Source organism: Neoarius graeffei, chromosome 10 (assembly GCF_027579695.1).
Source record: "Neoarius graeffei isolate fNeoGra1 chromosome 10, fNeoGra1.pri, whole genome shotgun sequence".
Classification (NCBI taxonomy): Eukaryota; Metazoa; Chordata; class Actinopteri; order Siluriformes; family Ariidae; genus Neoarius; species Neoarius graeffei.
Genome location: NC_083578.1, coordinates 13,489,753 through 13,508,060, shown reverse-complemented (window position 1 = coordinate 13,508,060; position 18,308 = coordinate 13,489,753). Strand labels below are relative to the sequence as shown.

The 18,308-nt window shown below is 41.4% G+C and overlaps 1 protein-coding gene across 1 annotated transcript in view; it reads left to right on the top strand.

The window, feature by feature from the left end:
• si:dkey-32e23.4 (dynamin-1-like protein) overlaps positions 1-18,308 on the top strand; it is an 85,208-nt gene that overhangs the window by 8,620 nt on the left and 58,280 nt on the right. The window contains exons 4-7 of the mRNA XM_060931319.1: positions 7,466-7,512; positions 7,619-7,687; positions 14,266-14,352; positions 14,452-14,614. Of these exons, the coding sequence (XP_060787302.1) occupies positions 7,466-7,512; positions 7,619-7,687; positions 14,266-14,352; positions 14,452-14,614 (366 nt within the window). The remainder of the gene's footprint in view (positions 1-7,465; positions 7,513-7,618; positions 7,688-14,265; positions 14,353-14,451; positions 14,615-18,308) is intronic.

Below are 18,308 nucleotides of genomic sequence, written 5' to 3'. Positions count from 1 at the left end.
TGCTCGCTCTCACACACACACAGAAGGGCCGGGCTGGTCGCGGGCTTCAGTCTGATTGACGTGTCAGTATCCAATCATTTTGAGGTGGTACCTCGATATGATTGGATGGCGTTTTTCCTTTATTTTACACTGTAGACTGGATTAAAATATTTCGTTTTTTGGGTCAAACCTTCTATTGTACTGCTTGCAACATGGGTGTGCATTTCATCCATTGATGGTATGGCTGATGGCTTTCAAAACATCTCTGAATGGGGCAACAGGTATATTACATAAAAATGGATAACGGTAATGGTGAAAATGACAAGTTGGCCTTATATATGCCAACAGATATTCAAGGTATAAGTAGATGAAGCGAACATAAAAGGGGTCTTATTTTCAGCTAAAGTGTACTGCAGATGTAGCGAGTTGAAACATTTTCTGAATGAGCTAGTTGGCCCCTTTAAATAAACGGGTATCTATTCATACAGTGAGATCGCCAAAGTTTAATAAACTGAAAATGCAATAACTAATTTTGAAGTAGATGATGTATTGGACATGTCTCACTTGTGTCTTGTGACTTATTGTAAAAATGATATAAAGGGTTCAAAATCGTATAGTTACAAATATAATAGTAACTTCATATGATGATATTAACCACTGGTTATTTCAGAGAGGAAAAAAAATGGGGACACTATTGCTTCCATTCGGGACAATACAACACAGAATTCGGGACCACTGGGGGACACAAAGAAAAAAAGTTAATTTCGAGCCCTGTGCACGGGGCGATAGTTCAAAGCCACATTTGGCTGCTTCTGCCCCTGGCACCTGTGCTGTGCGGATGGGCACATCGTCCTGGAGCAACAGCACGCCAGCTCGAAGCTTTCCTCTCGATTTTTCTTTGATTGCTTCGTTCATTTGAGTTTTTGTGGACTGTTTACCGTATAAGGCTCCAAAATAGGAGTTACGCCCCTTGTTTCTGGGTGAGAACTTTTCGAAGTACCCTCATAAGGGCTGCTGTGGATAGATGAATGAAAACAACTCCGAAACAATAACGTTCCTGATAAAATTATACTGTACTGTATAAATAGTTCTTTGCTTAAGAAAGCCACACAATTTCCATATCTTACATAGCACGCTCAGAGATTTCTCGAATTTGGTCAGAAGGGAAATCACAGGTATCAGTGCTCTCATTCTAACACGCTCTCATTTCCACAGAAATGAGTTGTACGGTGGACGCTTTATATAATCTAAGCTTAACGACGAGGTCATTAGTACACTACCGTTCAAAAGTTTGGGGTCACCCAGACAATTTTGTGTTTTCCATGAAAAGTCACACTTTTATTTACCACCATAAGTTGTAAAATGAATAGAAAATATAGTCAAGACATTTTTCTGGCCATTTTGAGCATTTAATCGACCCCACAAATGTGATGCTCCAGAAACTCAATCTGCTCAAAGGAAGGTCAGTTTTATAGCTTCTCTAAAGAGCTCAACTGTTTTCAGCTGTGCTAACATGATTGTACAAGGGTTTTCTAATCATCCATTAGCCTTCTGAGGCAATGAGCAAACACATTGTACCATTAGAACACTGGAGTGAGAGTTGCTGGAAATGGGCCTCTATACACCTATGGAGATATTGCACCAAAAACCAGACATTTGCAGCTAGAATAGTCATTTACCACATTAGCAATGTATAGAGTGGATTTCTGATTAGTTTAAAGTGATCTTCATTGAAAAGAACAGTGCTTTTCTTTCAAAAATAAGGACATTTCAAAGTGACCCTAAACTTTTGAACGGTAGTGTATGTATTGTGTGGTTAGTGACCATCAGTTGGTTGTACACTGTTTTTCACGGTGCATTGTGGGATACTATGAGTGCACTATATAGGGTGTAATAATTCTCACTATACATTCGGACAGCACTACAAAATGGTGAACTCACTATATACACTACCGTTCAAAAGTTTGGGGTCACTTTGAAATGTCCTTATTTTTGAAAGAAAAGCACTGTTCTTTTCAATGAAGATCACTTTAAACTAATCAGAAATCCACTCTATACATTGCTAATGTGGTAAATGACTATTCTAGCTGCAAATGTCTGGTTTTTGGTGCAATATCTCCATAGGTGTATAGAGGCCCAGTTTCAGCAACTCTCACTCCAGTGTTCTAATGGTACAATGCAGTGGCGGCTGGTAGTCTTTCAAACAGGGGAGGCTGGTCGGTTACGATATTTCCAGATTTTAAAAGAAAAAACACATCAATTTTGCCCATACTCTTGCCTCTGATCTGGCTGATTGTTGGCAGCGTCACAAACTGTGAAATAACAGGTTCTTTTGGCCCATTAGCCTACTGTCCAATATACATGATGGTGGTGTTGGGGGGGGGTATATTTTAACATTTTATATTTTAAAATTGTGGCATGTTGTTTAAAAATTGACCTCGGCTGTGTTTTTGTTTAAAAATGTTTTCCAAATTGTAGCTGTGTTTAATTCATATCCAGAAAAAACATATATTCCAATATAATATACTCAGCATTAACATTTTAAATAGATTCTATATTTTTGGTCCATCCATGACATATTACTAAAGTAGCCTATTTACTGTTGTTGATGTGGGTCACTTGCTGTTAGCCAATTCACTTTCTCGTACCAGGAGAGCTGAAAGGAACGAGTATTATTCCCTACCTTTTTCACCAAGTCAATTTGAGGCGTTGCTCTACCCTGCTCTTTAATTTTAATTTTTTCCTCGAAAGGAAGACTGGCAAATGGCTTTGCCAAAATTAAATCAGCAATGCTTGGCATCCGTGCGCAGCTTTCTTGCTAGCTGACTAGCCCCCTCAAGTTCAAGTTCAGTCACTCAAATAAACAAAATTTCTGGAACTAAGATAGCAAACTTGACAACACTATATTTACACTTTATTTACAATGAAAATATATACAAACTAAAAAAGCTGGTAGAAACCGTATGTAATGAATGAAATTGAAATGTAAGCCGATCTCTTACAATACACCACAGCACTTGTGAATCCGCATGGGACTGAACTGATGTTGCCAGATACTGCTGACGTTATCCAGCCCAAAATATGTTCAAAACCCACCAAAAGGCACTTAAAACCGCCCAATTGAGCGGGAACCGCCTAATCTGGCAACACTGTACCGCTGCCTGTCTATAGTTGAAACGAGCTGTCAATCAAAGAAAATATCCGGCCGCTTTCACCAATCACCAGTCTCCTCGCGGAAACTGCCGTGTCCCTCCCATGTGAGGCTCGGAGTCCGTGGGTGGGCATTTTCACAGTATTTGTCCAATAACCGTCTTGCATTTTGAGATTGAAAAGCGCATAGCTCCCAAATGCCATTGAAGTCTATTGAGGCTGGGAGTCCGTGAGACTCCGTGGGCGGGCATTTTCGCAGTATTTTCCAATAATCGTCTTGCATTTTGAGATTGACAAGCACATAGCTCCCAATCCACTGAGTCTGGGCTGCATTGCGCTGTCACGAGGGGGAAAAACTCACGCACACATTAGGTGAACTGGGGAAAGTTATAAGGGAATGATTTCGCACTGTAGTTGGGTTGAGCACATATATTTCTATGATTCTGGGTCTGAAATAGCAATGTTATAAGGTCGGCTATAACATAAGCCTAGCACAATTCATCCTACACGATGTTCGTCATTTTTAGAGGAGGCTGAGCCTCCCTCGTTGTCTTAGAGCAATCGCCCGTGGTACAATGTGTTTGCTCATTGCCTCAGAAGGCTAATGGATGATTAGAAAACCCTTGTACAATCATGTTAGCACAGCTGAAAACAGTTGAGCTCTTTAGAGAAGCTATAAAACTGACCTTCCTTTGAGCAGATTGAGTTTCTGGAGCATCACATTTGTGGGGTCGATTAAATGCTCAAAATGGCCAGAAAAATGTCTTGACTATATTTTCTATTCATTTTACAACTTATGGTGGTAAATAAAAGTGTGACTTTTCATGGAAAGCACAAAATTGTCTGGGTGACCCCAAACTTTTGAACGGTTCAGTAGTGAGTGATTTCGGACACAGGGATTGATATGGTGCAGCTTTCTGTGAGGAAATGTTTTTGTTTATTTATTTATCCACTGTAAGTTTTCCACCACAGGAAATTCTTCAAGATTTCTGTTTCACAGTAACATGACAAGCTGAATTTGATGTGTTATTATCTTCAGGAGAGAGAGGCTGGTGAAGGAACAGCTGTTTATAAGTAGCTGCGATAACTTAAGTCGCTTTCGGATCAAACGGTTCTCGGGACTTATCGAGAGGAACTGATTACTGCGGAGCTTCCTAAGTAGTACCCGTCTTCAAGGGCTGTTTTCCGCCAGTAGGAACGCTGAAATGATGTAAGCCGGCTTGTTAGTGTGACTCTAGCAGGAAATGCTTTTGAAGATCGTTGTGTTTTGCTTAGATGTGTCAAAATGACGCTGTATTTCTTCCATCATGTATAGGATGAACAAAGCCCGGACGTCACTGTCGGTCCGTTTATCCGTAGTTCTCCCCTCCATTTTTTAACACTAATGATAAGACATTAATGTTTCTAACGTTTTACATGGATTTTTAAAAACGGTAGTTGCCGGTGCTCTATCAGCTCATGTTTGATCAATGAATTTACGCTAATAATAAAAAAAAATCCTTCAAATCAAAACTGTAATCATTCTCAGTTTCTGCAGTACGGACACACAACAAAGGGGGAACGTCCTCCAACAGTTCTAAGAACTGCGAAAAAGTTCCTCTAGTCCGAAAGTGCCTCTTTGGTACTAACAGGAACTAATTTAATAATTAAAATTTCAATGTGATTTTTAAGTAACTACAGTACTTAACAGCATGTTCCTGCACTAGTTTTTAAATGGAAACTTTTATCTTATTGTGCCTGTTTTATGTTTGATTCTTCTTTCTCTGTAGTAATATCTGATATGTGTACTTACAACCCCGATTCCAAAAAAGTTGGGACAGAGTACAAATTGTAAATAAAAACGGAATGCAATAATTTACAAATCTCAAAAACTGATATTGTATTCACAATAGAACATAGACAACATATCAAATGTCGAAAGTGAGACATTTTGAAATTTCATCCCAAATATTGGCTCATTTGAAATTTCATGACAGCAACACATCTCAAAAAAGTTGGGACAGGGGCAATAAGAGGCTGGAAAAGTTAAAGGTACAAAAAAGGAACAGCTGGAGGACCAAATTGCAACTCATTAGGTCAATTGGCAATAGGTCATTAACATGACTGGGTATAAAAAGAGCATCTTGGAGTGGCAGCGGCTCTCAGAAGTAAAGATGGGAAGAGGATCACCAATCCCCCTAATTCTGCGCCGACAAATAGTGGAGCAATATCAGAAAGGAGTTCGACAGTGTAAAATTGCAAAGAGTTTGAACATATCATCTACAGTGCATAATATCATCAAAAGATTCAGAGAATCTGGAAGAATCTCTGTGCGTAAGGGTCAAGGCCGGAAAACCATACTGGGTGCCCGTGATCTTCGGGCCCTTAGACGGCACTGCATCACATACAGGCATGCTTCTGTATTGGAAATCACAAAATGGGCTCAGGAATATTTCCAGAGAACATTATTTGTGAACACAATTCACCGTGCCATCCGCCGTTGCCAGCTAAAACTCTATAGTTCAAAGAAGAAGCCGTATCTAAACATGATCCAGAAGCGCAGACGTCTTCTCTGGGCCAAGGCTCATTTAAAATGGACTGTGGCAAAGTGGAAAACTGTTCTGTGGTCAGACGAATCAAAATTTGAAGTTCTTTATGGAAATCAGGGACGCCGTGTCATTCGGACTAAAGAGGAGAAGGACGACCCAAGTTGTTATCAGCGCTCAGTTCAGAAGCCTGCATCTCTGATGGTATGGGGTTGCATTAGTGCGTGTGGCATGGGCAGCTTACACATCTGGAAAGACACCATCAATGCTGAAAGGTATATCCAGGTTCTAGAGCAACATATGCTCCCATCCAGACGACGTCTCTTTCAGGGAAGACCTTGCATTTTCCAACATGACAATGCCAAACCACATACTGCATCAATTACAGCATCATGGCTGCGTAGAAGAAGGGTCCGGGTACTGAACTGGCCAGCCTGCAGTCCAGATCTTTCACCCATAGAAAACATTTGGCGCATCATAAAACGGAAGATACGACAAAAAAGACCTAAGACAGTTGAGCAACTAGAATCCTACATTAGACAAGAATGGGTTAACATTCCTATCCCTAAACTTGAGCAACTTGTCTCCTCAGTCCCCAGACGTTTACAGACTGTTGTAAAGAGAAAAGGGGATGTCTCACAGTGGGAAACATGGCCTTGTCCCAACTTTTTTGAGATGTGTTGTCATCATGAAATTTAAAATCACCTAATTTTTCTCTTTAAATGATACATTTTCTCAGTTTAAACATTTGATATGTCATCTATGTTCTATTTTGAATAAAATATGGAATTTTGAAACTTCCACATCATTGCATTCCGTTTTTATTTACAGTTTGTACTTTGTCCCAACTTGTTTGGAATCGGGGTTGTACATGCATTGTAGAATTGTAGATATCTATATTTCTGTGCCTTCTATTAACATTTTTCTCTGGATTGTCCTTTGTCTTCTCGCTATTTCACAGAAAATGGGACAAAAGCAAAATCTCAGTGCAGCTTTCCAGGTCTCTGTGTGTAAAGAACTCTTTAATCTGCATGAACTGTTCCTGTCTGTTCCAGTGGTTTTTTTTTTTTTTTTTAAATTATTATTATATCATCATCACAAAGGCTGTATAACATAACAAAACCAAGACACCAGTGCATAGACGGTGAATATAAGATGTGTAATGAACCAAGGGAAGAGAGAGATTTTGAAAGTGCAAATTAAATCCTTAAGTAATTTGTAGTATATACACCATACCAGTCAAAAGTTTGTACACCCCTACTCATTCATAGGTTTTTCTGTATTACCATTTTCTGCATTGCAGAATAATACTGAATACACCAAAACTCTGAAACAACATACAGTATGGAACACGCATGTGACAAACAAAAAGTGTTTTTAAAAAATATTTTAGATCCTTCAAAATAGCCACTGTTTACCCCCTCTCCTTTTTTTTTTTTTTTGTTCCTCAGTTTCACCGGTCATGCACGTTGTGTTTCCCTCATTAATCAGAGGGATTTTCTGTCCTGCGTCCCATCCACAAGAGCGAAATAAACCACTTCTCTTTCATGATTTAATTTCAGAACAGCTTTGTTATATGAGTTGCATCTCTACTACACCATCCCAATTTACGCTCATTATTAAAGACTCATTGTTGCACAAAGAGAAGTGAATGAAATTTGAACTGACGTCTCGATTGAACAGTTTTCTTGTTCGTCTCATTATAAAGCCTCATTTAAAAAAAAAAAAAGCAGCCATCATTTCCCCACAGTGTTCTCTGATAAGTACGCTAAAGGCTGAGTAACTCCTCCTTCTTTTATTTCTCATTACAGGAATCAAAGCTGAGGAATGGGGAACCTTCCTTCACTGCAAACACCAGGTGTTTAACCCTTTCAGTCCTGTCCATTAAAAAAAAAATAAATCCACACTAGAAATGTGCATAAATGAGCGCACGGAGCTGAAGTGGTTGTTCATGTTGTTGACAGGTTTTTACAGATTTCACCGAAATTCGGAGTGAAATTGAGGAGGAAACTGAACGCGCCACTAACAACAAGGTACTGAGGTACATGCAAATACGTAAACTCGTGGGCACGGGGGAAAATGGCTTTTTATCCCACGCTGGCTGAAGGGGGATTATGTCGTGGCGATTTCCGTCCGTCCCGGGAAGGGTGCTCACCTTCTGAAATCAACTCCTCTCACAATTTGTGGAGGGATTTCACAAAACTTGTCAGGATTCTTTGTTATATGTCAGTAATACACGTATTGTAATTTCGTTAAATTGGGTCACATTTTACCAGAGTTACAGCCCTTGATTAACAAAATTATACTTTGACGATTTCATGAGAGTGTGTTTTTTCCTTCTGAAATCAACTCCTCTCACAATTTTTGGAGGAATTTCACCAAACTTGGCAAAAGGATTTGTTATATGTTGGTAGTACGCATATTGTTATTTTGTTCAATTCAGTCGCATTTTACCAGAGTTACAGCCCTTGATTAACAACCTCGTACTTTGACAGTTTCATGAAGGTGTGCTTGCGTTCTGACATCAACTCCTCTCACAATTTTTGGACGAATTTCTCGAAGCTTGGCAAAAGGCCTTGTTATATGACGATAATACGCATATTGCGATTTAATTTCATTTGTGAAAATTTTCCCAGAGTTTTGACCCTTGATTAAATAACCTGTACTTTGACAATTTCATGAGGGTGTACGTTCTTCTGAAATCAACTCCGCTCACAATTTGTGGAGGAATTTCACCAAACTTGGCAAAAGGCTTTGTGATATGACAGTTATATGCATTTTGAAATTTCGTTTAATTTGGGCAAATTTTCCCAGAGTTATGCCCTTGATTATTAACAAACTTGTACTTTGACCATTTCATCAAGGTGTGCTTGCTTTCTGAAATCAACTCCTCTCACAATTTTTGGAAGAATTTCACAAAACTTGGCAGGATTCTTTGTTATATGTCGGTAATACGCATATTGTGATTTCGTTCAATTCGGTTGCATTTTACTAGAGTTATGGCCCAGTTGCCAGCGGGGGATATTGTGCTCTTAGAGCACTCTTGTTATTCAGGTGCTTAAAGGAGTACGCCACCCCCAGGTGAAATTGAGTCAGTCCCTGCAGTCCCTAGAGTTGGATGAGTGAGCCAAAGCATTTTGTAGCCGACCCAGCCATTGTCCTGATCTAGAAACGCCCCGGTTAGCTTTAGCTTAGCGTAGTCGCTGTAATCCGGCGTGTCCAGCTAGCATTGTCGTTGCAAAAGTGAATCAAATAACTCAAGATTTTTTATAATTATTTCTCATGACCTGTACATTCACATCGAGTACACATATCAATGCAGATTAACACGAAGGGATTTACTAGACCAATTTATATCTGGAACTATTTTCGGCCACAGCACAGGCAAAGCACCGCTGCAGGCGCAAAGACACCACGCAGCACCTGTCAGTGTCAGCCTAGTAGCCGAGAACTTAGTAGTCACGCTGGTGTATTGACGGAAGTTGAGGGTTTTCAGGTGCTGCGTGGTGTCATTGCCTGTGCTGTGGCCGAAAATAGTTCCATATATAAATTGGTCTAGTAAATCCCTTCATGTTCAGGCTTTCGTCTAAACGGGGGAACAGGGGCGCTGCGCCCTCTTACTCTCGGCGTGCGCCCCCTTACCGACTCCGTGAAAACATCCCAGCAACACTACTTGACAATGTGTCTGATCATCAAATACGTTATAATTGCTCCAAAAATATTCCAATCATAGTAGATACACCGCCAGACGGTGCAAAAACAATCCGAACTGGCGTTTTCCAGACTGAGGCGCCATGTTGTTTAGTTGTTTACTTGTCGCGGCTGCTCTCGCGAGATTTGACATGGGTTACATACAAGGTCAGCTGACTTGTAGAGCGAGATTTCTCGAGACTGAATGACCTTTCACCCACCGGCGCGGGAGTTTTTGACAGAAGTAGTTCGCAAGTTGTTTTTGTTAACACTTGGGCATTTAAAGACGTCATCCCGCGGCACGAAGCGGAAGAAAGCCAAAGACTGTCCGGGGCAGAAGAAGATTACTTCTTTCTTTTTCAATGTTGACAGACAATTTGTTACAATTTCCCTCTCAGATAGCCTCAGAATGTCCCATTGGAGCATTTTTCAAAGGCTTTGCACGGCGGGGGGACAACCGGCACCATCTCCCCCCCCGCTTCGCTCCCTCGCCATGGTGAGCGCCCTCATACTAAATTTTTCTAGAAAAAACCCTGATGTTAATTTGCATTGATATGTGTACTCGAGGGCGGCACGGTGGTGTAGTGGTTAGCGCTGTCGCCTCACAGCAAGAAGGTCCTGGGTTCAAGCCCCGGGGCCGGCGAGGGCCTTTCTGTGTGGAGTTTGCATGTTCTCCCCGTGTCCGCGTGGGTTTCCTCCGGGTGCTCCGGTTTCCCCCACAGTCCAAAGACATGCAGGTTAGGTTAACTGGTGACTCTAAATTGAGCGTAGGTGTGAATGTGAGTGTGAATGGTTGTCTGTGTCTATGTGTCAGCCCTGTGATGACCTGGCGACTTGTCCAGGGTGTACCCCGCCTTTCGCCCGTAGTCAGCTGGGATAGGCTCCAGCTTGCCTGCGACCCTGTAGAAGGATAAAGCAGCTAGAGATAATGAGATGAGATGAGATGTGTACTCGATGTGAATGTACAGGTCATGAGAAATAATTATAAAAAATCTTGAGTTATTTGATTCACTTTTGCAACGACATTTGCTAGCTGGACACGCCGGATTACAGCGACTAAGCTAAAGCTAACCGGGGCGTTTCTAGATCAGGACAATGGCTGGGTCGGCTACAAAACGCTTTGGCTCACTCATCCAACTCTAGGGACTGCAGGGACTAACTCAATTTCACCTGGGGGTGGCGTACTCCTTTAAGACAATATTTGCCTTTAGAATGATTTTTTTTGTGAAATTTCATCACTTAAACATCAAGTATGCAGGGGCTTTCAAACAAAAGTGTATTTTTAAACCTTTCCAGCCATATTGCAGTATTTTGAAGTATTTTTCACTTTTTTGGAAAAATAGCGTAAGGTTGCAATAAAATATAAAATTTTCTTTTTAGGGATACATTAATGTGTCGTTTTACCTTTGTAAAGGAGGTTATGTTTTTGTTGCGGTTTGTTTGTCTGACTCAAAGCAGGATTGTGCAACACCTACAAACCTGATTTCCGTGAAACTTGGTGGAGGGATAGACTAAAGAAGAATCAAAAACATGTCTAGCGTGGCTCAAAAAAAAGAATGAAATGTTGGAGCAGTGCCATGAATTTATTTTCTCTTTCACAGCCTTAGGGCCTCTGCGTGCTCTTGCGACAAGGCTTTCGCAGATAGCTTTTCGCAGACAGTTGTAATTTATCGTTGAGCGGGGAGTAATAGGCGTGCGCGATGTTATTCATCGCCACAACGCAAGGGGGCGCGAAGTCGCGAAATCGCTAGGAGTAGTTGGTGGGTGTGGTTAGTGGAGTGTTTATCCTTCGGTTACTTATAATGACTAGAACTGGAGTCGTATAGATGTACGTACTTCCTCACTTCCTCGATCAACCGCTCTTCGTGCTGCTCCATCTTCGCTCGTGTTTTTAAAAATGGCGGTCGTGAAACCAAACCAAACCGGGAAAGTAGGGAAGCGGAAGTGCCTGTACAGTGGATGTAGAGTGGACCAATCAGAGCCCTCTTGTCTGCGACGCTGTCTGCGAGGCTTCTGCGGTGGTCACAATTTTTGGGAGGTGCGCGCAGAGCGTCTGCGAAGGGAGGGGACTACGCAGACACCATCTGCGAGGACTGGGTTGTCAGCATAAATTGGCCTTTAGTGGAAGTCTGCTCTCAACAGTGCAATACATCTTAAAGTCCAGTAGATGGCAGTAAAGTTCAATAGTAGCAAAACATAGCCAATGTAGAACTACAATGACTCCATATCCGAATCCACCAGTAATTCTCTGAGACACACATGTAGGCACATCATTCTAATAATCCTGGAAATATTTCCAGACGTATTAAGTGATTGAGGTTGCAGATTTTCATATCATATCATAGAAGAGTCGATTATTGTCCTTGGAGGAAGTCTGCGCTTTCTGAGCGACCTAGTACTTTATAGTGCCGAGTTATCCGTTATTGTCACAAAAATAAAACCTGGCAGTGATTTAAAAAAAAAATCTATATACAGTCCTGTGCTGGCGGCACGGTGGTGTAGTGGTTAGCGCTGTCGCCTCACAGCAAGAAGGTCCGGGTTCGAGCCCCGTGGCCGGCGAGGGCCTTTCTGTGCGGAGTTTGCATGTTCTCCCCGTGTCCGCGTGGGTTTCCTCCGGGTGCTCCGGTTTCCCCCACAGTCCAAAGACATGCAGGTTAGGTTAACTGGTGACTCTAAATTGAGCGTAGGTGTGAATGTGAGTGTGAATGGTTGTCTGTGTCTATGTGTCAGCCCTGTGATGACCTGGTGACTTGTCCAGGGTGTACCCCGCCTTTCGCCCGTAGTCAGCTGGGATAGGCTCCAGCTTGCCTGCGACCCTGTAGAACAGGACAAAGTGGCTAGAGGTAATGAGATGAGATGAGTAGTCTTGGGTCCAGTGAGTGCAGTTTTATGCGGAAATGAGCTGTAGGTTTTACTGAGCGTCTTCCAGAACCAGCCCCAGTTCTTCTGGACACTTTGACTGTCACACTCGCTTCTTCATTTTGCACCAAAACCCAGCAGCCTTCATTATGATTTCTTTTTTAATCTGAAAAGTGCTCTCTTATGTAAAATGCTGCTCAGGTACAAACTTTTTTTTTTGTTCTCTGTAACATTTAATTTTGTGCTGGAAAAAAATATGAATGTTTGTAACTCTAAAATGTTTTCGTAATGTTTTGACTCGATAATGTAAAAGTCAGAAATCTATAACAAAGTTTGTATGAGGAAAAAAAAATAGCGTGCAATAGACTTTTGCACAATACTGTAATTCAAACATTTTTCCTCCTTTCTGAATGACAACTAATATTTGTAAACGAATATCTTACTTTTGAATATTTCTCTGCATTCTTGCTAAAGATAAAGATGATGATGATAGATGTGTACTCTCTCTCAGAGGCTAAGCATATGCAGGTCACGTGATATGTGATTGTCAAAGCCATAACGATGGAATTGCTTCATATCAGTCGGAGTCTCTCTCTCTCTCTTTCTTTTTTTTTGGATCAAGACTTCTTACACTACGTTCACACTGCAGGCTGAAGTGACTCAAATCCGATTTTTTTCGCCCATATGTGACCTGTATCCGATCTTTTATTGACAATATGAACGACACAGATCCGATTTTTTCAAATCCGACCCAGGCCGTTTGGATATGTGGTCCTAATTCCGATTCCTATCCGAGCTTTTCATATGCGACTTCAGTCTGAACCGCCAGGTCGCATTCATCCGACTTACACGTCATCAACAAGCCACAAACGTCACTATTCTGCGCTGAAGTAGGCGGCGGGTCTCTCAAAAAAAGTTACAACAACATGGCACATGACACGTTCCTTTGAACGGAAGTTGCAGTCACTACCCCGCAGAACGCCTGAGCCCAAACCCTTGCCCTCTTCCTTCTCAACCTCCTCCTTAACATCAGGCTATTGTGCATGTTCCGGCTCCGTCGCAACAACAACTGCATCATCGCCAGGTACTCCATGCTGGCTACTGTCATACACAGGAAACTTTAGGTTACTTCCGTAAACACTGGCCATGCTCACTGCGTGTGACGTCGTCGTATCCTGCAATGCGCATGCGGAACACTTTTAGGTCGCTTTTCGTTCATACTGAGGATCACATACAAGTCGCATATATTTGTTAATGTGAACGACCTCACAAAAAAATCGGATTTCACAAAAAAATCGGAATTGAGCATTAAGCCTTGCAGTGTGAACGTAGCGTTAAAGTGCATATCACGGGTAAATTCAGGAGCAAGATCAATGTAATTCTCCTATTTTATATTAAACTTTGGTCAAATATCTGTCACATTTTGCATTTTGTGCAATTTTTTTTTTACCTTGCGCAATACCAGAAAAACTCAGTTGAAATCAAGCCATTTGAGGCGAATTGTTCCGCCTCTGAAAAAACTTGTCGTTTGGATTTCCCGGCAAACATTGATTTTCGTGACGTCGCGTGCGGGACGCCTCCTTCTGAATCCTACGTCAGCGCTGCTTTGTTTATGAGAAAACGACCTGGTGGTTTTCTGCAAATTTCTTCAACGTTATCACGTAATTATTAAAATGGTTAACAGATGTATCGTAGGAGGGTGTAGCAACACCAATCATGATGGGATTAGTACTCATCGTTTTCCAAAAGACCAGACAATGAGAGAGAAATGGGAGCGCTTGGTCTACACAGGCTGTGCACTGAAACCGTGCAAAGCTCGCACAGCCTGCTGGCGCTTCCGCACGTGACGTCACGAATCTGGCTCCAGACTCCCTTGGGATTTTTCCAGACGTGTTTTGTTGTTTTATTTTTTTCTGCTGTAGACAGATGGCCTTGTGCAAAATTACCCTTCTGGATGAGTGTGTAAAGGGACATACTTTCATATAAAAAAAAAAAAAAGAATTTGGTCCAGGATATGCACTTTAATGTTCTGAATATCATATTTGTATATATGCGTGTGTAGAGTATCAGCGCAGAACCCATCCACCTGAAGATTTACTCGCCGAACGTTCTAAACCTCACCTTAGTCGACTTACCTGGAATCACCAAGGTAACCACAGCCTTTTTTTTTTCGTATTACATGTTATTTTTATTATTAAGACATGTTTGGCTTGATTTCAGCATTTCATACTTTTTTTTTTTTTGTCAGGTGCCAGTAGGTGACCAACCAGAAGATATTGAGACTCAGGTTCAGGAGATGATCCTGTCCTTCATCTCCAACCCTAACTCTCTGATTCTGTGCGTGTCTCCGGCGAACTCGGACCTGGCCACTTCAGACGCGCTAAAACTGGCCCGTGAGGTCGACCCTGATGGTGAGAGAGCGCTCATATCTCCTCCTGTCTCTGTACTGGATTAACTGATGCATCCCACTAAGGGTGGGTGATATTTTTGTCATATCATATCATCATGATTCTCTGAGGCGGTTCTGTGAGACACGATGTATGTCATGATGTATGTAGTTTATCTCTAATCCTCTAAGATGATTTCATATAACATTTACAGTAATATTTTTATATTTAATAAACCGATCATTTAACATCGAAAGGAAGAAAAATAAACCAACCGCATCTTTTCAAACTGCTGCTGTCGTGGAAGTCTGTATCTCAAAAGCAGGGCTTTGAACCAGAATTTTTTTCCTATTGGTTCGTTCCGAACAGAAACAGAATTTTAACGTTTCCGGTTTTGGGTTCCACCATTAAATAGACGTTCCCGAACCGGTTAGAACAAAAAAATTTCGTTCCCGGAACGGTTAATTACGTTCCCTGTCAGCTGTTTAACAAATGGCTATAAAATTATGTCTCTGTCTCATCCAGCTTAAGCCAAATGTAGGCTAATTCTATTACAACCTTCATTAAATAAGACAAGAAATAATTCAAAACAATTATTATTTCAAATGTTGGCGATTTGGATTCTCAGTATGTCTTCCCATCTACACAAACAGAAAAAGTGCCAAAAATGAAAGAGAATTCGTTTAGTGTGTTACCAAAGGCTAGTCAGGCCCTATGCATTGATAGGCTAACAGAGGTTAACGTCATTTAATGTTCGCGAGCCTCTCATTAACGTGGACAAATATATTGATATCGTGTTTGAAATTGACGGTTTTGAATAACGATAGACTGCAATATTTACCTCTTATTTAAGATGTGGAGACGTGATAGTAGTCCACCCTCCCGCTCTCTACATTCAGTCAGCGAACGTCACACAGGAAGTGAACCTCAGCGGGTCATAGAAACTTGCGCAGGAGAAGAATGACTTTTTTTATTTGTAGGCTACGGAAACTTTGAGGAACGAAATAAAAACCGGTATTAACCGGTTACCATTATTTTTAATAAGCGTTTCTGTTCCGGAGCATAAAAAATAATAAAGTTTCTGGTTTCGTTTCTGTTCCATGTGAAATAGAAAAAGTTCCCGGTTTTCGTTTTCGTTCCTTGAACCGGTTCAAAGCCCTGCTCAAAAGTAGCCAAAAAATATACTTGCACAAAAGAAGTTGCCTTAAACGTTTTTACTGCCCAGAAACAATGCAAGCGTGAGTGAGTCTTCCGTTAGTTTTTAAGTCGGGTCCCTTTTTTTTTTTTTTGGGAGACCCGCCCTAGGACCATCCCAAAACAAAGTGGCAGCTCCTATTAAAATCATTGTAAAAGGACTTTCTTTGTTTGAAACACAGACTTCTGATTGGCTAAAACATATTTCCCACTATTTTTTCAAAAGAAAATAGACATACTAGCATTTACCATATAGCCTTCTAAGGGTTTTACTACTTAATGGCTACGTTCACACTGCAGGCTGAAGTGACTCAAATCCGATCTTTTCGCCCATATGTGACCTGTATCCGATCTTTTATTGACAATATGAACGACACAGATCCGATTTTTTCAAATCCGACCCAGGCCGTTTGGATATGTGGTCCTAATTCCGATTCCTATCCACTCTTTTCATATGCGACTTCAGTCTGAACCGCCAGGTCGCATTCATCCGACTTACACGTCATCAACAAGCCACAAACGTCACTATTCTGCGCTGAAGTAGGCGGCGGGTCTCTCAAAAAAAGTTACAACAACATGGCGCATAATCACGGGCGCAGATAGAGGGTGGGGCTCGTCCCACCCAGATTTAAATTCACCTCGCTCGGTCCCCCCCACTTATAGGGAGGAAAAACCGTCTATGCTGTCTTTCTTTGCATAAGGCAAACCTCACGGAAAAATCAAAAGACTAATTACCATTCGGTTTATTGAGGTGCACGGCAGTGTATACATAGTTGCAACAACTCACATAAAACAAAGACTGATATTCGGTTGGTTGAGCTGCGCAGACTGCACAGGTTGCAAGCTCGAGCTTGGTTGCTATGGTAACCCACAACAAGTTTGACAGGCATATCGGGGTTGGGGTTGGTTTGCTGGCAGCTTTGTCCCCCCCAGTTCAAAAAACGTATCTGCGCCCCTGCGCATGACATCAATGCGAGGGACGCTTCGGGCTGTGAAGGTTCTGAATCTTCTCAATGGAAGGACGCAGAGGTTAGGGAGCTGATTTCCATTTGGGGGGATGCAGCTATTCAAGCTAGATTGGATGGGTCATACCGCAACCGGGCGGCTTTACTTCCGTAAACACTGGCCATACTCACTGCGTGTGACGTCGTCGTATCCTGCAATGCGCATGCGGAACACTTTTAGGTCGCTTTTCGTTCATACTGAGGATCACATACAAGTCGCATATATTTGTTAATGTGAACGACCTCACAAAAAAATCGGATTTCACCAAAAAATCGGAATTGAGCATTAAGCCTTGCAGTGTGAACGTAGCGAATGATGAGTCTGTGTTTGTCACGCGAAATGCCTTTACGGTGATCATCAGTGGTGAAGATGATCACATGTACATGAGGTCCTTTAAACATTTAAACTCAAAGTGTACTTAGGCTCAGCTTAAAGGAGCTTGATGTTCAAATACTTCCCAAGTATAACAATCATAATTTCTTAACAAATTAATTCGTTAAAAATATTAACGCATTTTAGCGCAGTTTGCATGCCAAACAACCCGGAACCGTTGTTAGTGCACCGTGTTATGGTGCGACAAATATACTGACGCACACAGTTCCAGTTACAGCAATGGAGCTTGAAAGCGCGCTGGGTCTGCTGGACGGTAAATTTATATTCAAAAAACGACCCGATGGAACTGTTGATAAAACCACAGTTTATTGCAAACTGTGCAGAAAGGAGTTTGCTTATCACAGAAGCTCGTCAACTTTACGGTACCATTTAAATGCCAAGCATGTCACCGCGATTACTGAAACAGCTGCAGCTCGAGGTAGCAGTTCTGGTCAGCAGTGCAAACTCAAAGAAATGGCTGGATTCCAGAAGAAAATGAGCAGGGCAACGTCGGAAAATTTAAAGTGCCATTCCACCATTGGATGTATTCTTTGGCATAAAATACAGTATATTTTGACAACATATATAAACGGTATCACTAGATACAGAAATCTTTTAGCTTCAAAATGATATATCAAACATAATTTTTTGACAACAAGTATATTAATTTTGCGACCAAAGTCACCTACCCTTTTAATTTCCGCGCGTGATGTCATCGGCAGGTTCCCCTTCTTGTGTACCACGTGACGTGTGACGTGGCACATATTATCAGCAATGGCAGATAGAACGCGATAAAAATAATACCAATAAATCTAGCTAATACCAATAAATCTAGCTAACTGAAAGATTAACTCAAAATTTTTCGCAATTTTTTTGGCCCCCATATATGAGGAGAAATGACTCTCTCACTTTGGGGGTTTCCTGGTCTAAAAATAGACCGACACGTGGTACACAAGAAGGGGAACCTGCCGATGACATCACGTTTCACTACCACGCGGAAATTAAAAGGGTAGGTGACTTTGGTCGCAAAATTAATATACTTGTCGTTGTCAAAAAATTATGTTTGATATATCATTTTGAAGCTAAAAGATTTCTCTATCTAGTCATGTTGTCATAAAATATATTGTATTTTATGCCAAAGAATACA